Source organism: Oncorhynchus nerka, linkage group LG18, assembly GCF_034236695.1.
Source record: "Oncorhynchus nerka isolate Pitt River linkage group LG18, Oner_Uvic_2.0, whole genome shotgun sequence".
Taxonomy (NCBI): Eukaryota; Metazoa; Chordata; class Actinopteri; order Salmoniformes; family Salmonidae; genus Oncorhynchus; species Oncorhynchus nerka.
In genome coordinates, this window is record NC_088413.1 from 68963366 (window position 1) to 68983312 (window position 19947).

General features: G+C 45.1%; 1 protein-coding gene across 1 annotated transcript in view; it reads left to right on the forward strand.

Moving 5' to 3' along the window:
* The window catches only part of LOC115146667 (proenkephalin-A-like), a 47512-nt gene that overhangs the window by 22001 nt on the left and 5564 nt on the right, over positions 1-19947 (forward strand). Inside the window, exon 2 of the mRNA XM_029688734.2 lies at positions 4208-4372. Coding sequence (XP_029544594.1) covers positions 4247-4372 — 126 coding nt within the window. The 5' untranslated portion in view covers positions 4208-4246. The remainder of the gene's footprint in view (positions 1-4207; positions 4373-19947) is intronic.

A 19947-nucleotide genomic window follows, 5' to 3' on the forward strand; every position in this document is an offset into this window, starting at 1 on the left:
CTATATCCAGGAAAGCTAAAGTTTCAACAGTTGGGCCTAAAATAGTGTATAAGAGATAATACAAAATATGTTAAATATGTTTGTTGGTCTGATGTGATTAATGAGGAGCATCCAGACACCATGTCATGAGTTACTAGGAGTAGAAGGTAGGAGTCAGACGCAGAGAGCAGAGGGTTCAATAACAGATGATTTATTTCTCCAGCACAAAAACGGTCACGCCAAACACAGGGCGCAGAAACACCGACCAGCCCAAACACACAGGGCAAAACCATCCGGAGAACAAAAATCCATCCACAACCGACAGCGAACACAAAATAATCCCGCACAACCCTAAGCGGGCCTAACAGGCTGACATAGACCAGAAATCAAGAAACACAAAAGAAACAGGAACAACTAATAAGACTAAACCAACGGAAAGGGGAAAAGGGCGCCGCCCGAACAGGCAGGGAAGCCACCCTCGGCGGGAGTCGTGACACACTGCACTTGATTCATTTATGAAATTGCTTCTTCCAATTATTGATGAACATGCACCTGTTAAGAAACTGACTGTTAGAACTGTTAAGGCTCCATGGATTGATGAGGAATTGAAAAACTGTATGGTTGAAAGAGATGGGGCAAAAGGAATGGCTAATAAGTCTGGCTGCACATCTGCCTGGCGGACTTACTGCAAATTGAGAAATTATGTAACTAAAGTCAGTAAAAAGAAGAAGAAACTGTATTATGAAGCCAAGATCAATGATATAAAGAACGATGGAAAAAAACTTTGGAGTGCTTTAAATGAAATTATGGGCAGAAAGTCCAATTCAACTCCATCTTTCATCGAATCAGATGGCTTATTCATCACAAAACCATTTGATGTTGCCAATTATTTTAATGATTATTTCATTGGCAAAGTGGGCTAAAACTTAGGCAGGAAATGCCAACAACGAACAGTGAGCAATTGTATTCATGCATAAAAAAACAAATAATGAAAGCAAAACATTGCAAGTTTGAATTTTGTAAAGTTAGTGTGGGAGAGATGGGAAAATTATTGTTATCGATCAATAATGACAAACCTCCTGGCATTGACAACTGTCATTGACTGGTAGTTGACTCTATAGCCACTCCTTTCTGTCATATTTTTAATCTGAGCCTAGAGGAAAGTCTTTGTCCTCAGGCATGGAGGGAAGGCAAAGTAATTTTGCTACGAAAGAGCGGTAAAGCAGCCTCTACTGGTTCTAACAGCAGACCTATAAGCTTGCTGCCAGCTCTTAGCAAACTATTGGAAAAAATGGTGTTTGACCAAATACAATGCTTTTCTCTGTATACAAATGAACAACAGACTTCCAGCATGCTTATAGAGAAGGGCACTCAACATGTACTGCACTGACACAAATTACTGATGATTGGTTGAAAGAAATTGATAATAAGAAGATTGTGGGAGCTGTACTGTACTTTCATTGCAGACTTTGATATTATTGACCATAACCTGTTGTTGAAAAAACGCATGTGTTATGGCTTTTCAACCTCTGCCATATTGTGGATTCAGAACTATCTATCGAATAGAAGAAGTTTTTCTTTAATGGAAGCTTCTCTAATGTCAAACATGTAAAGTGTGGTGTACCGCAGGGCAGCTCTCTAGGCCCTCTACTTTTTTATATTTTCACCAATGACCTGCCACTGGCATTAAACATAGCATGTGTGTCCATGTATGCTGATGATTCAACCATATACACATAAGCAACCACAGCTAATGAAGTCATTGAAATCCTTAACAAAGAGTTGCAGTCTTGTTTTAGAATGGGTGGCCAGTAATAAACTGGTTCTGAACATCTCTAAAACTAAGAGCATTGTATTTGGTACAAATCATTCCTTAAATTCTAGATAATGAATGGTGTGGCTGTTGAACAAGTTGAGGAGACTAAATTACTTGGCGTTGTTTTAGATTGTAAACTGTAATGGTCAAAACATATAGATTTAGTGGTTGTAAAGATGGGAAGAGGTCTGTCTGTAATAAAGAGACGCTCTGCTTTTTTGACACCACATTCCAAAAAGTAAGTTCTGCAGGCTCTAGTTTTGTCTAACCTTGATTATTGTCCATCCGTGTGGCCCAGTGCTACAAGGAAAGACCTAGTTAAGCTGCAACTGACCCAGAACAGAGCGGAACATTTTGCTCTTAATTGTAATCAGAGGGCTGATAAATACTATGCCTGACAGTCTCTCTTGGATAAGAGTTGAGGAAAGACTGACTGCACCACCTCTTGTTTTTATAAGAAACAATGTGTTGGAAATCTCAAATAGTTTGCATAGTCAATTTACACACAGCTCTGACGCACACACTTATCCCACCAGACATGCCACCAGGGGTCTTTTCACAGTCTCCAAATACAGAACAAATTCAAGAAAGTGTGTAGTATTATATAGAGCCCTAATTGCATGGAACTTCCGTCCATCTCATATTGCTGAAATAAACAATAAACCTGGTTTCAAAAAATAGATAAAGCAACACCTAGCGACACATAGCCTCTCCCCTATTTGACCTAGATAGTTTGTGTGTATGCATTGATATTGAGGCTATGTGTGCCTTTTTAAAATGTATGTAGTGATGTCTTTGAGCTGTTCTTGTCTAATGATGTTCTGTATTATGTCATTCTGTATTATGTCATGTTTTGTGTTGGACCCCAGGAAGTGTAGCTGCTGCTTTTGCAATGGCTAATTGGGACCCTAATAAAATACCAAAAATCCTTATCCAACTGCCGTTTTTCTATGATAAACTAGTTTAAATGAGTTTAGGTATGCTACTCTCAGGAAATGAGTGATAAAAGTGAATCATTGTTACCCCATCATTACGGTAAATTAATTACAACTTTCAGTATGATTCAAATGTTAATGCCAGGGCCTCCCGGGTGGTGCAGTGGTCTAAGGCACTGCATCGCAGTGCTAGTTGTGCCATCTGGGTTCGAGCCCAGGATCTGTTGCAGCCAGCCGTGACCGGGAGGCCCAGGGGGTGGCGCAGTGGTCTAAGGCACTGCATCGCAGTGCTAGTTGTGCCATCTGGGTTCAAGCCCAGGATCTGTCACAGCCAGCCACGACCGGGAGGCCCAGGGGGTGGCGCAGTGGTCTAAGGCACTGCATCGCAGTGCTAGTTGTGCCATCTGGGTTTGAGCCCAGGATCTGTCGCAGCCAGCCGCGACCGGGAGGCCCAGGGGGTGGCGCACAATTGCCCCAGCGTTGTCTGGGTTAGGGAGGGTTTGGCCAGCAGGGATATCCTTGTCTCATTGTGCACTAGTGACTCCTGTGGCGGGCTGGGCACAGTGCACGCTGACCAGGTTGCTAGGTGTACGGTGTTTCCTCTGACACATTGGTGCAGCTGGCTTCCGAGTTGGATGTGCATTGTGTCAAGAAGCAGCGCGGCTTGTTGGGTTGTGTTTCGGAGGACGCATGGCTCTTGATCTTTGCCTCTCCTGAGTCTGTACGGGAGTTGCAGTGATGAGACAATTACTTTGCAGTAACTACTACCAATTGGATACCACAAAACTGTGGTAAAAAGAATGTTCATGCCAAACATGTTTATGCTCTAATTATTTATATTCCATAATAGATACACACCTATTAATTGCAGTTTGGGGCATAATGCATATCTGTTTGAATCACTGAGATAAAGATGGTGTGCCCGCAAGATTTCATGCTTGTGTGTGTCTGTGTGCATGTACATTATTTCTTGTTCTCTATCTGTTACAAGTGCAACACAGCTTCAGATTCCTCTCTCTCTATGTCTCCACATCTCCCATCTCTTCCTGATGACTAATCCAGTAAAACAAAGAGTCCCTTGTAAATCACTGTGTTTCTTGTGGCTGTTGTGCTCCCTGCAAGAAGGACTAATTCAGACTTCAATTAAGGCGATGATGAGTCTGTTTAATGAGGTACAAACAGCTGTTGTTTTTCTTTCATCGCTGTTGTCAATACGGGGGAGTTCAGGGGGGGTTTAACGATACCACACCCAGACAAACAAAGGCATTAGTGTTTTTCACTTATCTTATCGGGCGGTCCTGTATGTATGTCTCTCTCTCTCTCGCTCCCTTTCTCTCCTCTTCTCTCTCTCCCTTTCTCTCTCTCTCTCTGTCTTTCCCTCCCCCTCCTCTATTTCAGTCTGGTTGTTCACAGTAAATTATGACTGAACAGAAGACAGTGAATTGACCTCTGATCTCTCTCCCCTATCCTGTCCCAGGCTGTCCCTATTGTCTCCATAGTTAGAATACTGAGGACCATGAAGACCCCTCTCTGGTCCCTGCTGCTGCTGTGTCTGTGTGTCCCGGGACACTGTAGTGAATGCCATGGGGACTGCCTGGCCTGTGGCCGCATCCTGCCGCAGGAGATCAACTTCAACACACTGGTGAGGGTCCATATTAAAGCCCTACTATCACTCCATCCCATTATCTCTATCCTTCTGTCTGTCCCTGCCTACCCCTGCCTCAGCCACATCCTGCCCTACCGAGATCAACTTCAACACACTGGTGAGGGTCCATATTAAAGCCCTACTATCACTCCATCCCATTATCTCTATCCTTCTGTCTGTCCCTGCCTACCCCTGCCTCAGCCACATCCTGCCCTACTGAGATCAACTTCAACACACTGCCTCCTGTCAACTCTCTCTCTCTCTCTCTCTCTCTCTCTGCCTCTGTCTCTGCCCCAGCCAACAGCCAGTTCTGGCCTATGCACCCCCTATCCCACAGTTTTTATCCCTCAATGTATTTATTCTCCATTCCCTTTCCTATCTCTGCCACAATCAGTTCCTGCCCACAGATATCAATGGCAGAACAATAAGATACTTTGACTCTATTGTGTCAACAGGGCCCTGACTCAATCACACAGTCCTTAAAAGCTTGATTATCTGTGGGGCAATAGAGCCATTTCACTCAGGAGATATTGTTTTGGCAGAGATCGAGTAAGTCGCAAAGAGGGTGCACTTCGTCGCCGGAGAGAGGGGGAGCAGAACCCCCCATACAGAAACAGGCATGCATGCACAGACGCATCTACCACAGCCCTTACTCTACGCACCCCTCCACCTCTCCTTCCTCCTCCACCTCTCCCACCCCATCCTTCTCCCCAACTACCCTTCCTTCCACAAACTACCCTTCCTTCCACAAACTGCCCTTCCTTCCACAAACTACCCTTCCTTCCAGAAACTACCCTTCCTTCCACAAACTGCCCTTCCTTCCACAAACTACCCTTCCTTCCACAAACTACCCTTCCTTCTACAAACTACCCTTCCTTCCACAAACTACCCTTCCTTCTCCCCAACTACCCTTCCTTCCACAAACTACCCTTCCTTCCACAAACTACCCTTCCTTCCACAAACTACCCTTCCTCCCACAAACTACCCTTCCTTCCACAAACTGCCCTTCCTTCCACAAACTACCCTTCCTTCCACAAACTACCCTTCCTTCCACAAACTACTCTTCCTTCCACAAACTACCCTTCCTTCCACAAACTGCCCTTTCTTCCACAAACTACCCTTCCTTTTCCACAAACTGCCCTTCCTTCCACAAACTACCCTTCCTTCCACAAACTACCCTTCCTTCTACAAACTACCCTTCCTTCCACAAACTACCCTTCCTTCTCCCCAACTACCCTTCCTTCCACAAACTACCCTTCCTTCCACAAACTACCCTTCCTTCCACAAACTGCCCTTCCTTCCACAAACTACCCTTCCTTCCACAAACTACCCTTCCTTCTCCCCAACTACCCTTCCTTCCACAAACTACCCTTCCTTCCACAAACTACCCTTCCTTCCACAAACTGCCCTTCCTTCCACAAACTACCCTTCCTTCCACAAACTACCCTTCCTTCTCCCCAACTACCCTTCCTTCCACAAACTACCCTTCCATCTCCCCAACTACCCTTCCTTCCACAAACTACCCTTCCTTCTCCCCAACTACCCTTCCTTCTACAAACTACCCTTCCTTCCACAAACTACCCTTCCTTCCACAAACGACCCTTCCTTCCACAAACTACCCTTCCTTCTCCCCAACTACCCTTCCTTCCACAAACTACCCTTCCTTCTCCCCAACTACCCTTCCTTCCACAAACTACCCTTCCTTCCACAAACTACCCTTCCTTCTCCCCAACTACCCTTCCTTCCACAAACTACCCTTCCTTCCACAAACTACCCTTCCTTCTCCCCAAATACCCTTCCTTCTACAAACTACCCTTCCTTCCACAAACTACCCTTCCTTCTCCCCAACTACCCTTCCTTCCACAAACTACCCTTCCTTCTCCCCAACTACCCTTCCTTCTACAAACTACCCTTCCTTCCACAAACTACCCTTCCTTCCACAAACTACCCTTCCTTCTCCCCAACTACCCTTCCTTCCACAAACTACCCTTCCTTCTCCCCAACTACCCTTCCTTCCACAAACTACCCTTCCTTCCACAAACTGCCCTTCCTTCCACAAACTACCCTTCCTTCCAGAAACTACCCTTCCTTCCACAAACTGCCCTTCCTTCCACAAACTACCCTTCCTTCCACAAACTACCCTTCCTTTTCCACAAACTGCCCTTCCTTCCACAAACTACCCTTCCTTCCACAAACTACCCTTCCTTCTACAAACTACCCTTCCTTCCACAAACTACCCTTCCTTCTCCCCAACTACCCTTCCTTCCACAAACTACCCTTCCTTCCACAAACTACCCTTCCTTCCACAAACTGCCCTTCCTTCCACAAACTACCCTTCCTTCCACAAACTACCCTTCCTTCCACAAACTACTCTTCCTTCCACAAACTACCCTTCCTTCCACAAACTGCCCTTTCTTCCACAAACTACCCTTCCTTTTCCACAAACTGCCCTTCCTTCCACAAACTACCCTTCCTTCCACAAACTACCCTTCCTTCTACAAACTACCCTTCCTTCCACAAACTACCCTTCCTTCTCCCCAACTACCCTTCCTTCCACAAACTACCCTTCCTTCCACAAACTACCCTTCCTTCCACAAACTGCCCTTCCTTCCACAAACTACCCTTCCTTCCACAAACTACCCTTCCTTCTACAAACTACCCTTCCTTCCACAAACTACCCTTCCTTCCACAAACTACCCTTCCTTCTCCCCAACTACCCTTCCTTCCACAAACTACCCTTCCTTCTCCCCAACTACCCTTCCTTCCACAAACTACCCTTCCTTCCACAAACTGCCCTTCCTTCCACAAACTACCCTTCCTTCCAGAAACTACCCTTCCTTCCACAAACTGCCCTTCCTTCCACAAACTACCCTTCCTTCCACAAACTACCCTTCCTTTTCCACAAACTGCCCTTCCTTCCACAAACTACCCTTCCTTCCACAAACTACCCTTCCTTCTACAAACTACCCTTCCTTCCACAAACTACCCTTCCTTCTCCCCAACTACCCTTCCTTCCACAAACTACCCTTCCTTCCACAAACTACCCTTCCTTCCACAAACTACCCTTCCTTCCACAAACTGCCCTTCCTTCCACAAACTACCCTTCCTTCCACAAACTACCCTTCCTTCCACAAACTACTCTTCCTTCCACAAACTACCCTTCCTTCCACAAACTGCCCTTTCTTCCACAAACTACCCTTCCTTTTCCACAAACTGCCCTTCCTTCCACAAACTACCCTTCCTTCCACAAACTACCCTTCCTTCTACAAACTACCCTTCCTTCCACAAACTACCCTTCCTTCCACAAACTGCCCTTCCTTCCACAAACTACCCTTCCTTCCACAAACTACCCTTCCTTCCACAAACTACTCTTCCTTCCACAAACTACCCTTCCTTCCACAAACTGCCCTTTCTTCCACAAACTACCCTTCCTTTTCCACAAACTGCCCTTCCTTCCACAAACTACCCTTCCTTCCACAAACTACCCTTCCTTCTACAAACTACCCTTCCTTCCACAAACTACCCTTCCTTCTCCCCAACTACCCTTCCTTCCACAAACTACCCTTCCTTCCACAAACTACCCTTCCTTCCACAAACTGCCCTTCCTTCCACAAACTACCCTTCCTTCCACAAACTACCCTTCCTTCTCCCCAACTACCCTTCCTTCCACAAACTACCCTTCCTTCCACAAACTACCCTTCCTTCCACAAACTGCCCTTCCTTCCACAAACTACCCTTCCTTCCACAAACTACCCTTCCTTCTCCCCAACTACCCTTCCTTCCACAAACTACCCTTCCATCTCCCCAACTACCCTTCCTTCCACAAACTACCCTTCCTTCTCCCCAACTACCCTTCCTTCTACAAACTACCCTTCCTTCCACAAACTACCCTTCCTTCCACAAACTACCCTTCCTTCCACAAACTACCCTTCCTTCTCCCCAACTACCCTTCCTTCCACAAACTACCCTTCCTTCTCCCCAACTACCCTTCCTTCCTCAAACTACCCTTCCTTCCACAAACTACCCTTCCTTCTCCCCAACTACCCTTCCTTCCACAAACTACCCTTCCTTCCACAAACTACCCTTCCTTCTCCCCAACTACCCTTCCTTCTACAAACTACCCTTCCTTCCACAAACTACCCTTCCTTCTCCCCAACTACCCTTCCTTCCACAAACTACCCTTCCTTCTCCCCAACTACCCTTCCTTCCACAAACTACCCTTCCTTCTCCCCAACTACCCTTCCTTCTACAAACTACCCTTCCTTCCACAAACTACCCTTCCTTCCACAAACTACCCTTCCTTCTCCCCAACTACCCTTCCTTCCACAAACTACCCTTCCTTCTCCCCAACTACCCTTCCTTCTACAAACTGCCCTTCCTTCCACAAACTACCCTTCCTTCCACAAACTACCCTTCCTTCTACAAACTGCCCTTCCTTCCACAAACTACCCTTCCTTCCACAAAATACCCTTCCTTCCACAAACTACCCTTCCTTCCACAAACTACCCTTCCTTCCACAAACTACCCTTCCTTCTCCCCAACTACCCTTCCTTCCACAAACTACCCTTCCTTCCACAAACTACCCTTCCTTCTCCCCAACTACCCTTCCTTCTACAAACTACCCTTCCTTCCACAAACTACCCTTCCTTCCACAAACTACCCTTCCTTCCACAAACTACCCTTCCTTCTCCCCAACTACCCTTCCTTCCACAAACTACCCTTCCTTCTCCCCAACTACCCTTCCTTCCACAAACTACCCTTCATTCTCCCCAACTACCCTTCCTTCTACAAACTACCCTTCCTTCCACAAACTACCCTTCCTTCCACAAACTACCCTTCCTTCTCCCCAACTACCCTTCCTTCCACAAACTACCCTTCCTTCTCCCCAACTACCCTTCCTTCTACAAACTGCCCTTCCTTCCACAAACTACCCTTCCTTCCACAAACTACCCTTCCTTCTACAAACTGCCCTTCCTTCCACAAACTACCCTTCCTTCCACAAAATACCCTTCCTTCCACAAACTACCCTTCCTTCCACAAACTACCCTTCCTTCCACAAACTACCCTTCCTTCTCCCCAACTACCCTTCCTTCCACAAACTACCCTTCCTTCCACAAACTACCCTTCCTTCTCCCCAACTACCCTTCCTTCTACAAACTACCCTTCCTTCCACAAACTACCCTTCCTTCCACAAACTACCCTTCCTTCTACAAACTACCCTTCCTTCCACAAACTACCCTTCCTTCCACAAACTGCCCCCACCCTCTTTCTATCTCCCTACATCGTCTCCTATACTGTCGATGATCTCTGACTCATAGTATTATGCCCTCCCAGCCTCCCGGCATCTGGCTTTTAATTTGCGTTGGCTAATTGATTCCTGAGGATAGACGTGAATGTTCTGCCCTCTCTCCAGTTTCTTCATCTCACTGCTTGTGGTTTAGAACTCCATCGACCCCCCTCTCTTTCTCTAGTGGCTTCAGTGTATTTTCCTATGTGCTGTGGGGTAAATATGTTCCCTCACTATGATCCAGTAAGTCAACTCTCCTGTTAAAGTCAAGAATTTCTGATTTTGTCCTTGAAGTAAAACAATAGCTTTCTTTGATAAGAAAAACTATGAATGTAATATCAAAACAATTAATATGATATCCAATTCTATAATTCCAGGATCCATCAATCCCTCTCTGTTTCCAATCATACCGGGCAGGGTATATTTGTCTCTTTCTCTCTAGAGAAGTCGTCTCTCTGCAGGGTATATCTGTCCCTTTCTTTCTAGAGAAGTCGTCTCTCTGCAGGGTATATTTGTCTCTTTCTCTCTAGAGAAGTCGTCTCTCTGCAAGGTATATTTGTCTCTTTCTCTCTAGAGAAGTCGTCTCTCTGCAGGGTATATTTGTCTCTTTCTCTCTAGAGAAGTCGTCTCTCTGCAGGGTATATTTGTCTCTTTCTCTCTAGAGAAGTCGTCTCTCTGCAGGGTATATTTGTCTCTTTCTCTCTAGAGAATTCATCTCTCTGCAGGGTATATTTCTATCTTTCTCTCTAGAGAAGTCGTCTCTCTGCAGGGTATATTTGTCCCTTTCTTTCTAGAGAAGTCGTCTCTCTGCAGGGTATATTTGTCCCTTTCTTTCTAGAGAAGTCGTCTCTCTGCAGGGTATATGTGTCTCTTTCTCTCTAGAGAAGTCGTCTCTCTGCAAGGTATATTTGTCTCTTTCTCTCTAGAGAAGTCGTCTCTCTGCAGGGTATATTTGTCTCTTTCTCTCTAGAGAAGTCGTCTCTCTGCAGGGTAAAGGGAAAGGGAGATACCTAGTAAGTTGTACATCTTGAATGCATTCAACTGAAATGTGTCTTCTGCATTTAACCCAACCCCTCTGAATCAGAGAGGTGCGGGGGACTGCCATAATCGACATTTGGTATACTGTACGCCTCTCGAACGGAAGGAATTCTGAGATGAGGATAATCTGTGTGTGTGTGTGAGTGTTGATATCAGGTTCAGCTCCGACTTGGGGCATCTCCACTGAGAGACTCCAAGACGAGACTGTGATGCATTTGGAGACGGATTGTAGATATACAAATTACATAGTAATGTCTTGCTCTGTTGGGACTGTGAGCCATATAGAAATGTCTATCTGTGCTGCTCTCTAAGGAATAACTACACGGAGAATACCAAACACTTGTAACACCTTCCTAATATTGAGTTGGAACCCCTTTTGTCCTCAGAACAGCCTGAATTTGTCGGGGCATGGACACTAAAAGGTGTCGAAAGCATTCCATAGGGAGGCTGGCCCATGTTGACTTCAACGCTTCCCACAGTTGTGCCAAGTTGGCTGGATGTCCTTGGGGTGGTGGACCCTTCTTGATACACACGGGAAACTGTTGAGCGTGAAAAACCCAGCAGCATTGCAGTTCTTGACACAAACTGGTGCACCTGGCACCTACTACCATTCCCCGTTCAAAGGCACTTAAATATTTTTGCCCATTTACCCTCTGAATGGCACACAGACACAATCCATGCTTCAATTGTCTCAAGGCTTAAAAATCCTGCTTTAAACTGTCTCCTCCCCTTCAAGGGATCATAGCTTTCACCTGGATTGACCTGGTCATTCTATGTCATGGAATGAACAGGTGTTCCTAATGTTTTATACACACACTAAGTGTATATTCACACAAAGACCATACAGACAGCATGGACGCCATGTTAATTCAGGGTGAAGCATTCTGTAAGACAAAAAAGGAGGACTCTATGTTCTGTCGAGAGAAGTACAGTATGGTCTCTTCATGCGTCATATGGCCATCATCATGCTTCACAATGGGACTCCCAGTGTTTGATGGTGTATCATCGTGTATCATCGTCTATCTCAATTCAATTCATAAAGCCGTTTTAACGTCAGCATTTGACTTACACAGGATACAAAAGGTATGAATCAGTTCTTACCATGAGAGCTCGTTCCCAACAATGCAGTGAGAATAATAATATATATAATAAAAATTCATAAAACATTAAAATAATAATTAAAAACACACTAGAAGTACAATACAGGTTGAAGACACACGAGTCTGTGAGTATATACAGACCAGTTCCAGTACCTTCTTCAATGTGCAGGGGTACTGGAGTGGTTTAGGTAGGTTTTACATAAAATGTTTGTATTTATTAGGATCCCCAAAAGCATCAGCTACTCTTACTGGGGTCCACATGAAACATAACATAATACATACTGTAGTACCGAACATTATTGGTCAAGGACTGAAACACATACATTTAAAATGTCACACAGCCTACATATCAGTACATACACACAATATCTTGGTCTAATGCATAGTAGAGTGCACATTACAATAAGATATATATAAAATGGCTGTCTCTTCACAGTCCCCTTTGTGCAGTAAGGTGTTATTTGATCTGGTTTTTTAAACTGGTTTTATTGCTGGCTTGAGTTACCTGGGGTGGAAAAGACCTCCATGTAGTCATGGCGATATTTAATACTGTGTGTTTCCCAGCCTCTGTTCTGGACCTGGGGATTGTGAAGGGACCTCTAGTTGCATGTCTTGTGTTGTACCGATGAGTGTCTGAACTGTGAAGAGACCTCTAGTTGCATGTCTTGTGTTGTACCGATGAGTGTCTGAACTGTGAAGAGACCTCTAGTTGCATGTCTTGTGTTGTAGCGATGAGTGTCTGAACTGTGAAGAGACCTCTAGTTGCATGTCTTGTGTTGTACCGATGAGTGTCTGAACTGTGAAGAGACCTCTAGTTGCATGTCTTGTGTTGTACCGATGAGTGTCTGAACTGTGAAGAGACCTCTAGTTGCATGTCTTGTGTTGTACCGATGAGTGTCTGAACTGTGAAGGGACCTCTAGTTGCATGTCTTGTGTTGTACCGATGAGTGTCTGAACTGTGAAGGGACCTCTAGTTGCATGTCTTGTGTTGTACCGATGAGTGTCTGAACTGTGAAGGGACCTCTAGTTGCATGTCTTGTGTTGTACCGATGAGTGTCTGAACTGTGAAGGGACCTCTAGTTGCATGTCTTGTGTTGTAGCGATGAGTGTCTGAACTGTGAAGAGACCTCTAGTTGCATGTCTTGTGTTGTAGCGATGAGTGTCTGAACTGTGAAGAGACCTCCAGTTGCATGTCTTGTGTTGTAGCGATGAGTGTCTGAACTGTGAAGAGACCTCTAGTTGCATGTCTTGTGTTGTAGCGATGAGTGTCTGAACTGTGAAGGGACCTCTAGTTGCATGTCTTGTGTTGTAGCGATGAGTGTCTGAACTGTGAAGAGACCTCTAGTTGCATGTCTTGTGTTGTAGCGATGAGTGTCTGAACTGTGAAGGGACCTCTAGTTGCATGTCTTGTGTTGTAGCGATGAGTGTCTGAACTGTGAAGAGACCTCCAGTTGCATGTCTTGTGTTGTAGCGATGAGTGTCTGAACTGTGAAGAGACCTCCAGTTGCATGTCTTGTGTTGTAGCGATGAGTGTCTGAACTGTGAAGAGACCTCTAGTTGCATGTCTTGTGTTGTAGCGATGAGTGTCTGAACTGTGAAGAGACCTCTAGTTGCATGTCTTGTGTTGTAGCGATGAGTGTCTGAACTGTGAAGAGACCTCCAGTTGCATGTCTTGTGTTGTAGCGATGAGTGTCTGAACTGTGAAGAGACCTCTAGTTGCATGTCTTGTGTTGTAGCGATGAGTGTCTGAACTGTGAAGGGACCTCTAGTTGCATGTCTTGTGTTGTAGCGATGAGTGTCTGAACTGTGAAGAGACCTCTAGTTGCATGTCTTGTGTTGTAGCGATGAGTGTCTGAACTGTGAAGAGACCTCTAGTTGCATGTCTTGTGTGATACCGATGACTGTCCAAACTGTGTGCCAACTGCTTGAACAGACAGTTCGGTACCTTCAACACATCAACACCTCGCACAAAGACCAATAGTGACGCAGTCAATCTCTCCTAAACTTTGAGCCAGGAGAGACTGGCATGCATGTTACTGACACTTGTCCTCTGTGTACATCTAAGTGCGATACGTGCCACTTTTTTTCTGGAACAACTGCAATTTACCTACAGTACCAGTCAAAAGTTTGGACACACCTACTCATTCAAGGGTTTTTCTTAATTTGTACTATATTCTACATTGTATAATAATAGTGAAGACATAAAAACAATGAAATAACACATGGAATCATGTAGCAACCAAAAAAGTGTTAAACAAATCAAAATACTCTACCGTTCAAACGTTTGGGGTCACTTAGAAATATCCTTGTTGTTGAAAGACAATTTAAAAAATTGTCCATTAAAATAACATGAAATTGATCTGAAATACAGTGTAGACATTGTTAATGTTGTAAATGACTATTGTAGCTAGAAATGGCAGATTTTTTATGGAATATCTACATAGGCGTAGAGAGGCCCCTTATCAGCAACCATCACTCCTGTGTTCCAATGGCACGTTGTGTTAGCTAATACAAGTTTATCATTTTAAAAGGCTAATTGATCATTAGAAAACCCTTTTGCAATTATGTTAGCACAGCTGAAAACTGTTGTTCTGATTAAAGAAGCAAATAAACTGTCCTTCTTTAGACACTGTATTTCTGATCAATGCACATCTAATTGATATGCATTCCAAACCTCATGAAGCTGGTTGAGAGAATGCCAAGATTGTGCAAAGCTGTCATCAAGGCAAACGATGGCTAGTTTGAAGAATCTCAAATATAACATTTATTTTGATTTGTTAAACACTTTTTTGGTTACTACATGATTCCATATGTGTTATTTCCTAGTTTTGATGTCTTCACTACTCTACAATGTAGAAAACAGTCCAAATAAATAAAAACCCTTGAGTAGGTGTGTCTAAACGTTTGACTGGTACTGTATGTTTTCCAGTCTGCTGTGTTGTCAGACTTATTTGCTCTTTGCCTCAACCCTCTCAGCCATAAAATGTTTCATCATCTGTCCTTGGGGATTTAGCAGTTCCAAAAGTCAGTTTCCTGATGGGTGCATGTCTATAAGTACTGGAAGAAGTAGTTTCATGAATGCTTCAAGCACAGCATTGGGATGTTCCTCATTACACACATCAGACCAACAAATATTTTCTTTACATTTTTACTTCAACATATAAATCATTGCAAAACCTATAGTATGATCATTTATACACAATTGTAGGTCCAGTCTTCGGAATGTTGTTTTTTCTAGACATGGCTATTATATTATGATCACTACATCTGGGTGTGGATACGGCTCTAGATCAGATTTCTGCAATGTTAGTAAAGATATGATCATTACACGTGGATGATTTAGTTCCTGTTCTGTTTGTAAATACCCTGGTAGGTTGACTGATGACTTGATCCAGATTGCAGGCACTGGTCACTGCTTGGAGCTTGTTTTTGATTGGGCAGCTTGACGACAACCAGTCAATATTTAAGTCACCCAGAAAATATACCTCTCTGTTGATATCGCATACATTATCCAACATTTCACACATATAGTCCAAATACAGACTTTTAGCACTTGGTGGTCTATAGCAACTTCCTACAAGAAAAGGCTTTATGTGAGGCAGAGGAACCTGTAGCCATTTTACTTCCACATCATCTGACATTCAATTCTATGCCCATATGATTATTGCAGACAATACCCTCGGAGCTAACAGTTAAAGGAACATATATTTGGTTATTTACATTTACTGCACTTCTATTTCTCTGGGATAGAATACGATTTCCTTGTCCTCTGTTACTTATTAGGACATGGAGGACTGGAGCACTAACAAAACCAGACCGCCAGTCTCTTAAGCAGTTCGCTATGTTGGAGATAATCCTGGAACCCCTGCGGTCAGGGTGGATTCCATCTCTTTAAAAGAGTGTTGGTTGCTCCCACAACAAGTCAAAATTGTCACAAAGGAGCCATTCCTGTCTTTGCAGAGTTTCTTCAGGAACTTCTTTAGGGCAGCAAGGCGGCTGTAACATTCCGAACCCCTTCTATAGCACGGCAGGGGGCCAGAGATGACTGTTCTCTTCCCTGGGAAAACAAGGGTTTTCAAGAGTATGTTGTAGCCCTTCTTCAGTTCCTCAGATTTCCGAAAGCGAATGTTGTTAAATCCAACGTGAGTGACAACAGTGTCAATATTAGAGTATTTAGCTAGAACTCTGGGCAGGAGGGAGTTGATGTCTTGGACACGGGCGCCTGTATGACAGTGGACCTTGGTCGGCCTACAGGATGAAATCTCTCACCATCGAGCTGCCCCCGACAAAGGTGGTCGTGATGGAATCCGATGGGTAAGGAAGAGGGGGAACAGAACAGCCTGCCTCGTGCAGGAGGAGGTGTGCTTTGACTCATGCCAGCCTGCCTCGTGCAGGAGGAGGTGTGCTTGGACTCATGCCAGCCTGCCTCGTGCAGGGGGAGGTGTGCTTTGACTCATGCCAGTCTGCCTCGTGCAGAGGGAGGTGTGCTTTGACTCATGCCAGCCTGCCTCGTGCAGAGGGAGGTGTGCTTTGACTCATGCCAGCCTGCCTCGTGCAGGGGGAGGTGTGCTTTGACTCATGCCAGTCTGCCTTGTGCAGGGGGAGGTGTGCTTTGACCCATGCCAGTCTGCCTCGTGCAGGAGGAGGTGTGCTTTGACTCATGCCAGTCTGCCTCGTGCAGGGGGAGGTGTGCTTTGACTCATGCCAGCCTGACTCGTGCAGGGGGAGGTGTGCTTTGACTCATGCCAGTCTGCCTCGTGCAGGGGGAGGTGTGCTTTGACTCATGCCAGTCTGCCTCGTGCAGGGGGAGGTGTGCTTTGACTCATGCCAGCCTGACTCGTGCAGGGGGAGGTGTGCTTTGACTCATGCCAGTCTGCCTCGTGCAGGTGGAGGTGTGCTTTGACTCATGCCATCCTGACTTGTGCAGGGGTAGGTGTGCTTTGACTCATGCCAGCCTGACTCGTGCAGGGGGAGGTGTGCTTTGACTCATGCCAGCCTGACTCGTGCAGGGGGAGGTGTGCTTTGACTCATGCCAGCCTGACTCGTGCAGGGGGAGGTGTGCTTTGACTCATGCCAGTCTGACTCGTGCAGGGGGAGGTGTGCTTTGACTCATGCCAGTCTGACTCGTGCAGGGGGAGGTGTGCTTTGACTCATGCCAGTCTGACTCGTGCAGGGGGAGGTGTGCTTTGATTCATGCCAGCCTGACTCACCGTACATACACCAGTAGCAGCGGATGGCGTCGGAATCCTCTGGAGCTGGAGGAGGGCCCAAGACCTTTTTTCCTTTGGTCAGCGACCGGCTGATCGCCATGGTGCCCCTGATGGCTGCTGGCTGTTGGTGTACTCCCAGAATCAGAGTTGACTCCCAGAGCTGGTATGTCTGCCTCCAGTGGGGCAAAGCTGTTTAATAGCTGGAACTGATCTTCTAGGATATATGGATGCCGGCTAGACTGCCTTCCACCCTACCTGCTTCGTCTTGCCAGTGTCCAGTCTCCCATTGGCCGCGGTGTTGAGCTTACCATCTGCCCATTGGATTGGATCAGGTCAGTACCGCCCAACTCATCGACCCCTTGGCTCTAGAAGGCATTCAGAACTGACATTCTGTGTAACTGGGCTGCATCCAAGTACTTAGAAAGCACATCTTGTTTTTCCCGCAGCTGAGCTAGCAGCCGGAGAATCTCCTGCCTAAGCTGCTTGATGATAATACATTTGAAACAGACAAATATTTTATGTTAATTTATCAGTTCCACCTTATTTTCCTCCTCTTGCGTAAATATCATCTCGCACCCAGCATATGTGAGCCCAGACGTAGACACAAATACCACTGGTGTTTTGAATCTAGCACCGTTATCTTGCTCTGTTAGCATGATGGCTAACCGCTAAGTATTGTTTTTTTTGTTTTTTGTGGGAATCCGGGACACAATCTTGCAGTCCCAGACAAAAAAGCTAAGCACGTCTCGGAATCATTAGCTATCAGAACTTCCAATGGTTAAAGATGTTGTTGTTGTTGACATTTTATTTTATTTATTTATTTCACCTTTATTTAACCAGGTAGGCAAGTTGAGAACAAGTTCTCATTTACAATTGCGACCTGGCCAAGATAAAGCAAAGCAGTTCGACAGATACAACGACACAGAGTTACACATGGAGTAAAACAAACATACAGTCAATAATACAGTATAAACAAGTCTATATACAATGTGAGCAAATGAGGTGAGAAGGGAGGTAAAGGCAAAAAAGGCCATGGTGGCAAAGTAAATACAATATAGCAAGTAAAACACTGGAATGGTAGTTTTGCAATGGAAGAATGTGCAAAGTAGAAATAAAAATAATGGGGTGCAAAGGAGCAAAATAAATAAATTAATTAAATACAGTTGGGAAAGAGGTAGTTGTTTGGGCTAAATTATAGGTGGGCTATGTACAGGTGCAGTAATCTGTAAGATGCTCTGACAGTTGGTGCTTTGTAGTTCGTTCCAGTCATTGGCAGCAGAGAACTGGAAGGAGAGGCGGCCAAAGAAAGAATTGGTTTTGGGGGTGACTAGAGAGATATACCTGCTGGAGCGTGTGCTACAGGTGGGAGATGCTATGGTGACCAGCGAGCTGAGATAAGGGGGGACTTTACCTAGCAGGGTCTTGTAGATGACATGGAGCCAGTGGGTTTGGCGACGAGTATGAAGCGAGGGCCAGCCAACGAGAGCGTACAGGTCGCAATGGTGGGTAGTATATGGGGCTTTGGTGACAAAACGGATTGCACTGTGATAGACGGCATCCAATTTGTTGAGTAGGGTATTGGAGGCTATTTTGTAAATGACATCGCCAAAGTCGAGGATTGGTAGGATGGTCAGTTTTACAAGGGTATGTTTGGCAGCATGAGTGAAGGATGCTTTGTTGCGAAATAGGAAGCCAATTCTAGATTTAACTTTGGATTGGAGATGTTTGATATGGGTCTGGAAAGAGAGTTTACAGTCTAACCAGACACCTAAGTATTTGTAGTTGTCCACGTATTCTAAGTCAGAGCCGTCCAGAGTAGTGATGTTGGACAGGCGGGTAGGTGCAGGTAGCGATCGGTTGAAGAGCATGCATTTAGTTTTACTTGTATTTAAGAGCAATTGGAGGCCACGGAAGGAGAGTTGTATGGCATTGAAGCTTGCCTGGAGGGTTGTTAACACAGTGTCCAAAGAAGGGCCAGAAGTATACAGAATGGTGTCGTCTGCGTAGAGGTGGATCAGAGACTCACCACATGATTTAAAAACTATTTAATGAAAAAGATTTCATAAAAACAACAGACCGAGTGTAGACAGTACACCGATCTGTTCCGCGCTCTAATGACCTCTGTTGAGATAAGAGAAAAAAGTGACTGGTAGTAGGATTAACACTCACGGACAGTTTGTTAGGTACACCTGTCTAGTACTGGGTTGGCCCTTTGCCTCAGAATTCTTTGGGGCATTCTACAAGGTGTCAGAAACGTTCCACAGGTGTCACGCACTGACCTTAGAGTGCCTTTTTATGTCTCTATTTGGTTTGGTCAGGGTGTGATTTGGGTGGGCATTCTATGTTTTGTTTTCTATGTTTCTTTATTTCTATGTTTTGGTCAGGTATGGTTCTCAATCAGTGACAGCTGTCTATCGTTGTCTCTGACTGGGAATCATACTTAGGTAGCCCTTTTTTCCCTCCTTTCAGTGTGGGTAGTTAACTTTGTTTGTGGCACTTAGCCCTGTAAAGGTCACGGTTGTTTCTTTCATTTGTTGGCGACATTTTAAAATAAAATAAAACGTACGCTCACCACCCTGCATCCTGGTCTCATTCCGATGACGGCCATGACAGCAGGGGTGTTATTCCATGTTGCTGCAGATTGGAAGGCGGTACATTCATGCTGCGAACAGCCCGTTCTATCTCATCCCAAAGATGCTCTATTGGGTTGAGGTCTGGGGAGTAAACTGAACTTGCTGTTATTTTCCAGGCAATGCTTTCCCACTGCTCAATTATCCAGTGTTGGTGATCACATGTCCACTAGATTAGTTTCTTCTTGTTTTTAACTGATAGGAGTGGAACCCAGGGTGGTCGTCTACTACAATAGCCCATCCCTGACAAGGATTTGAGGAGTTGTGCGTTTCTGAGATGCCGTTCTGCACACCACTATTGTACTGC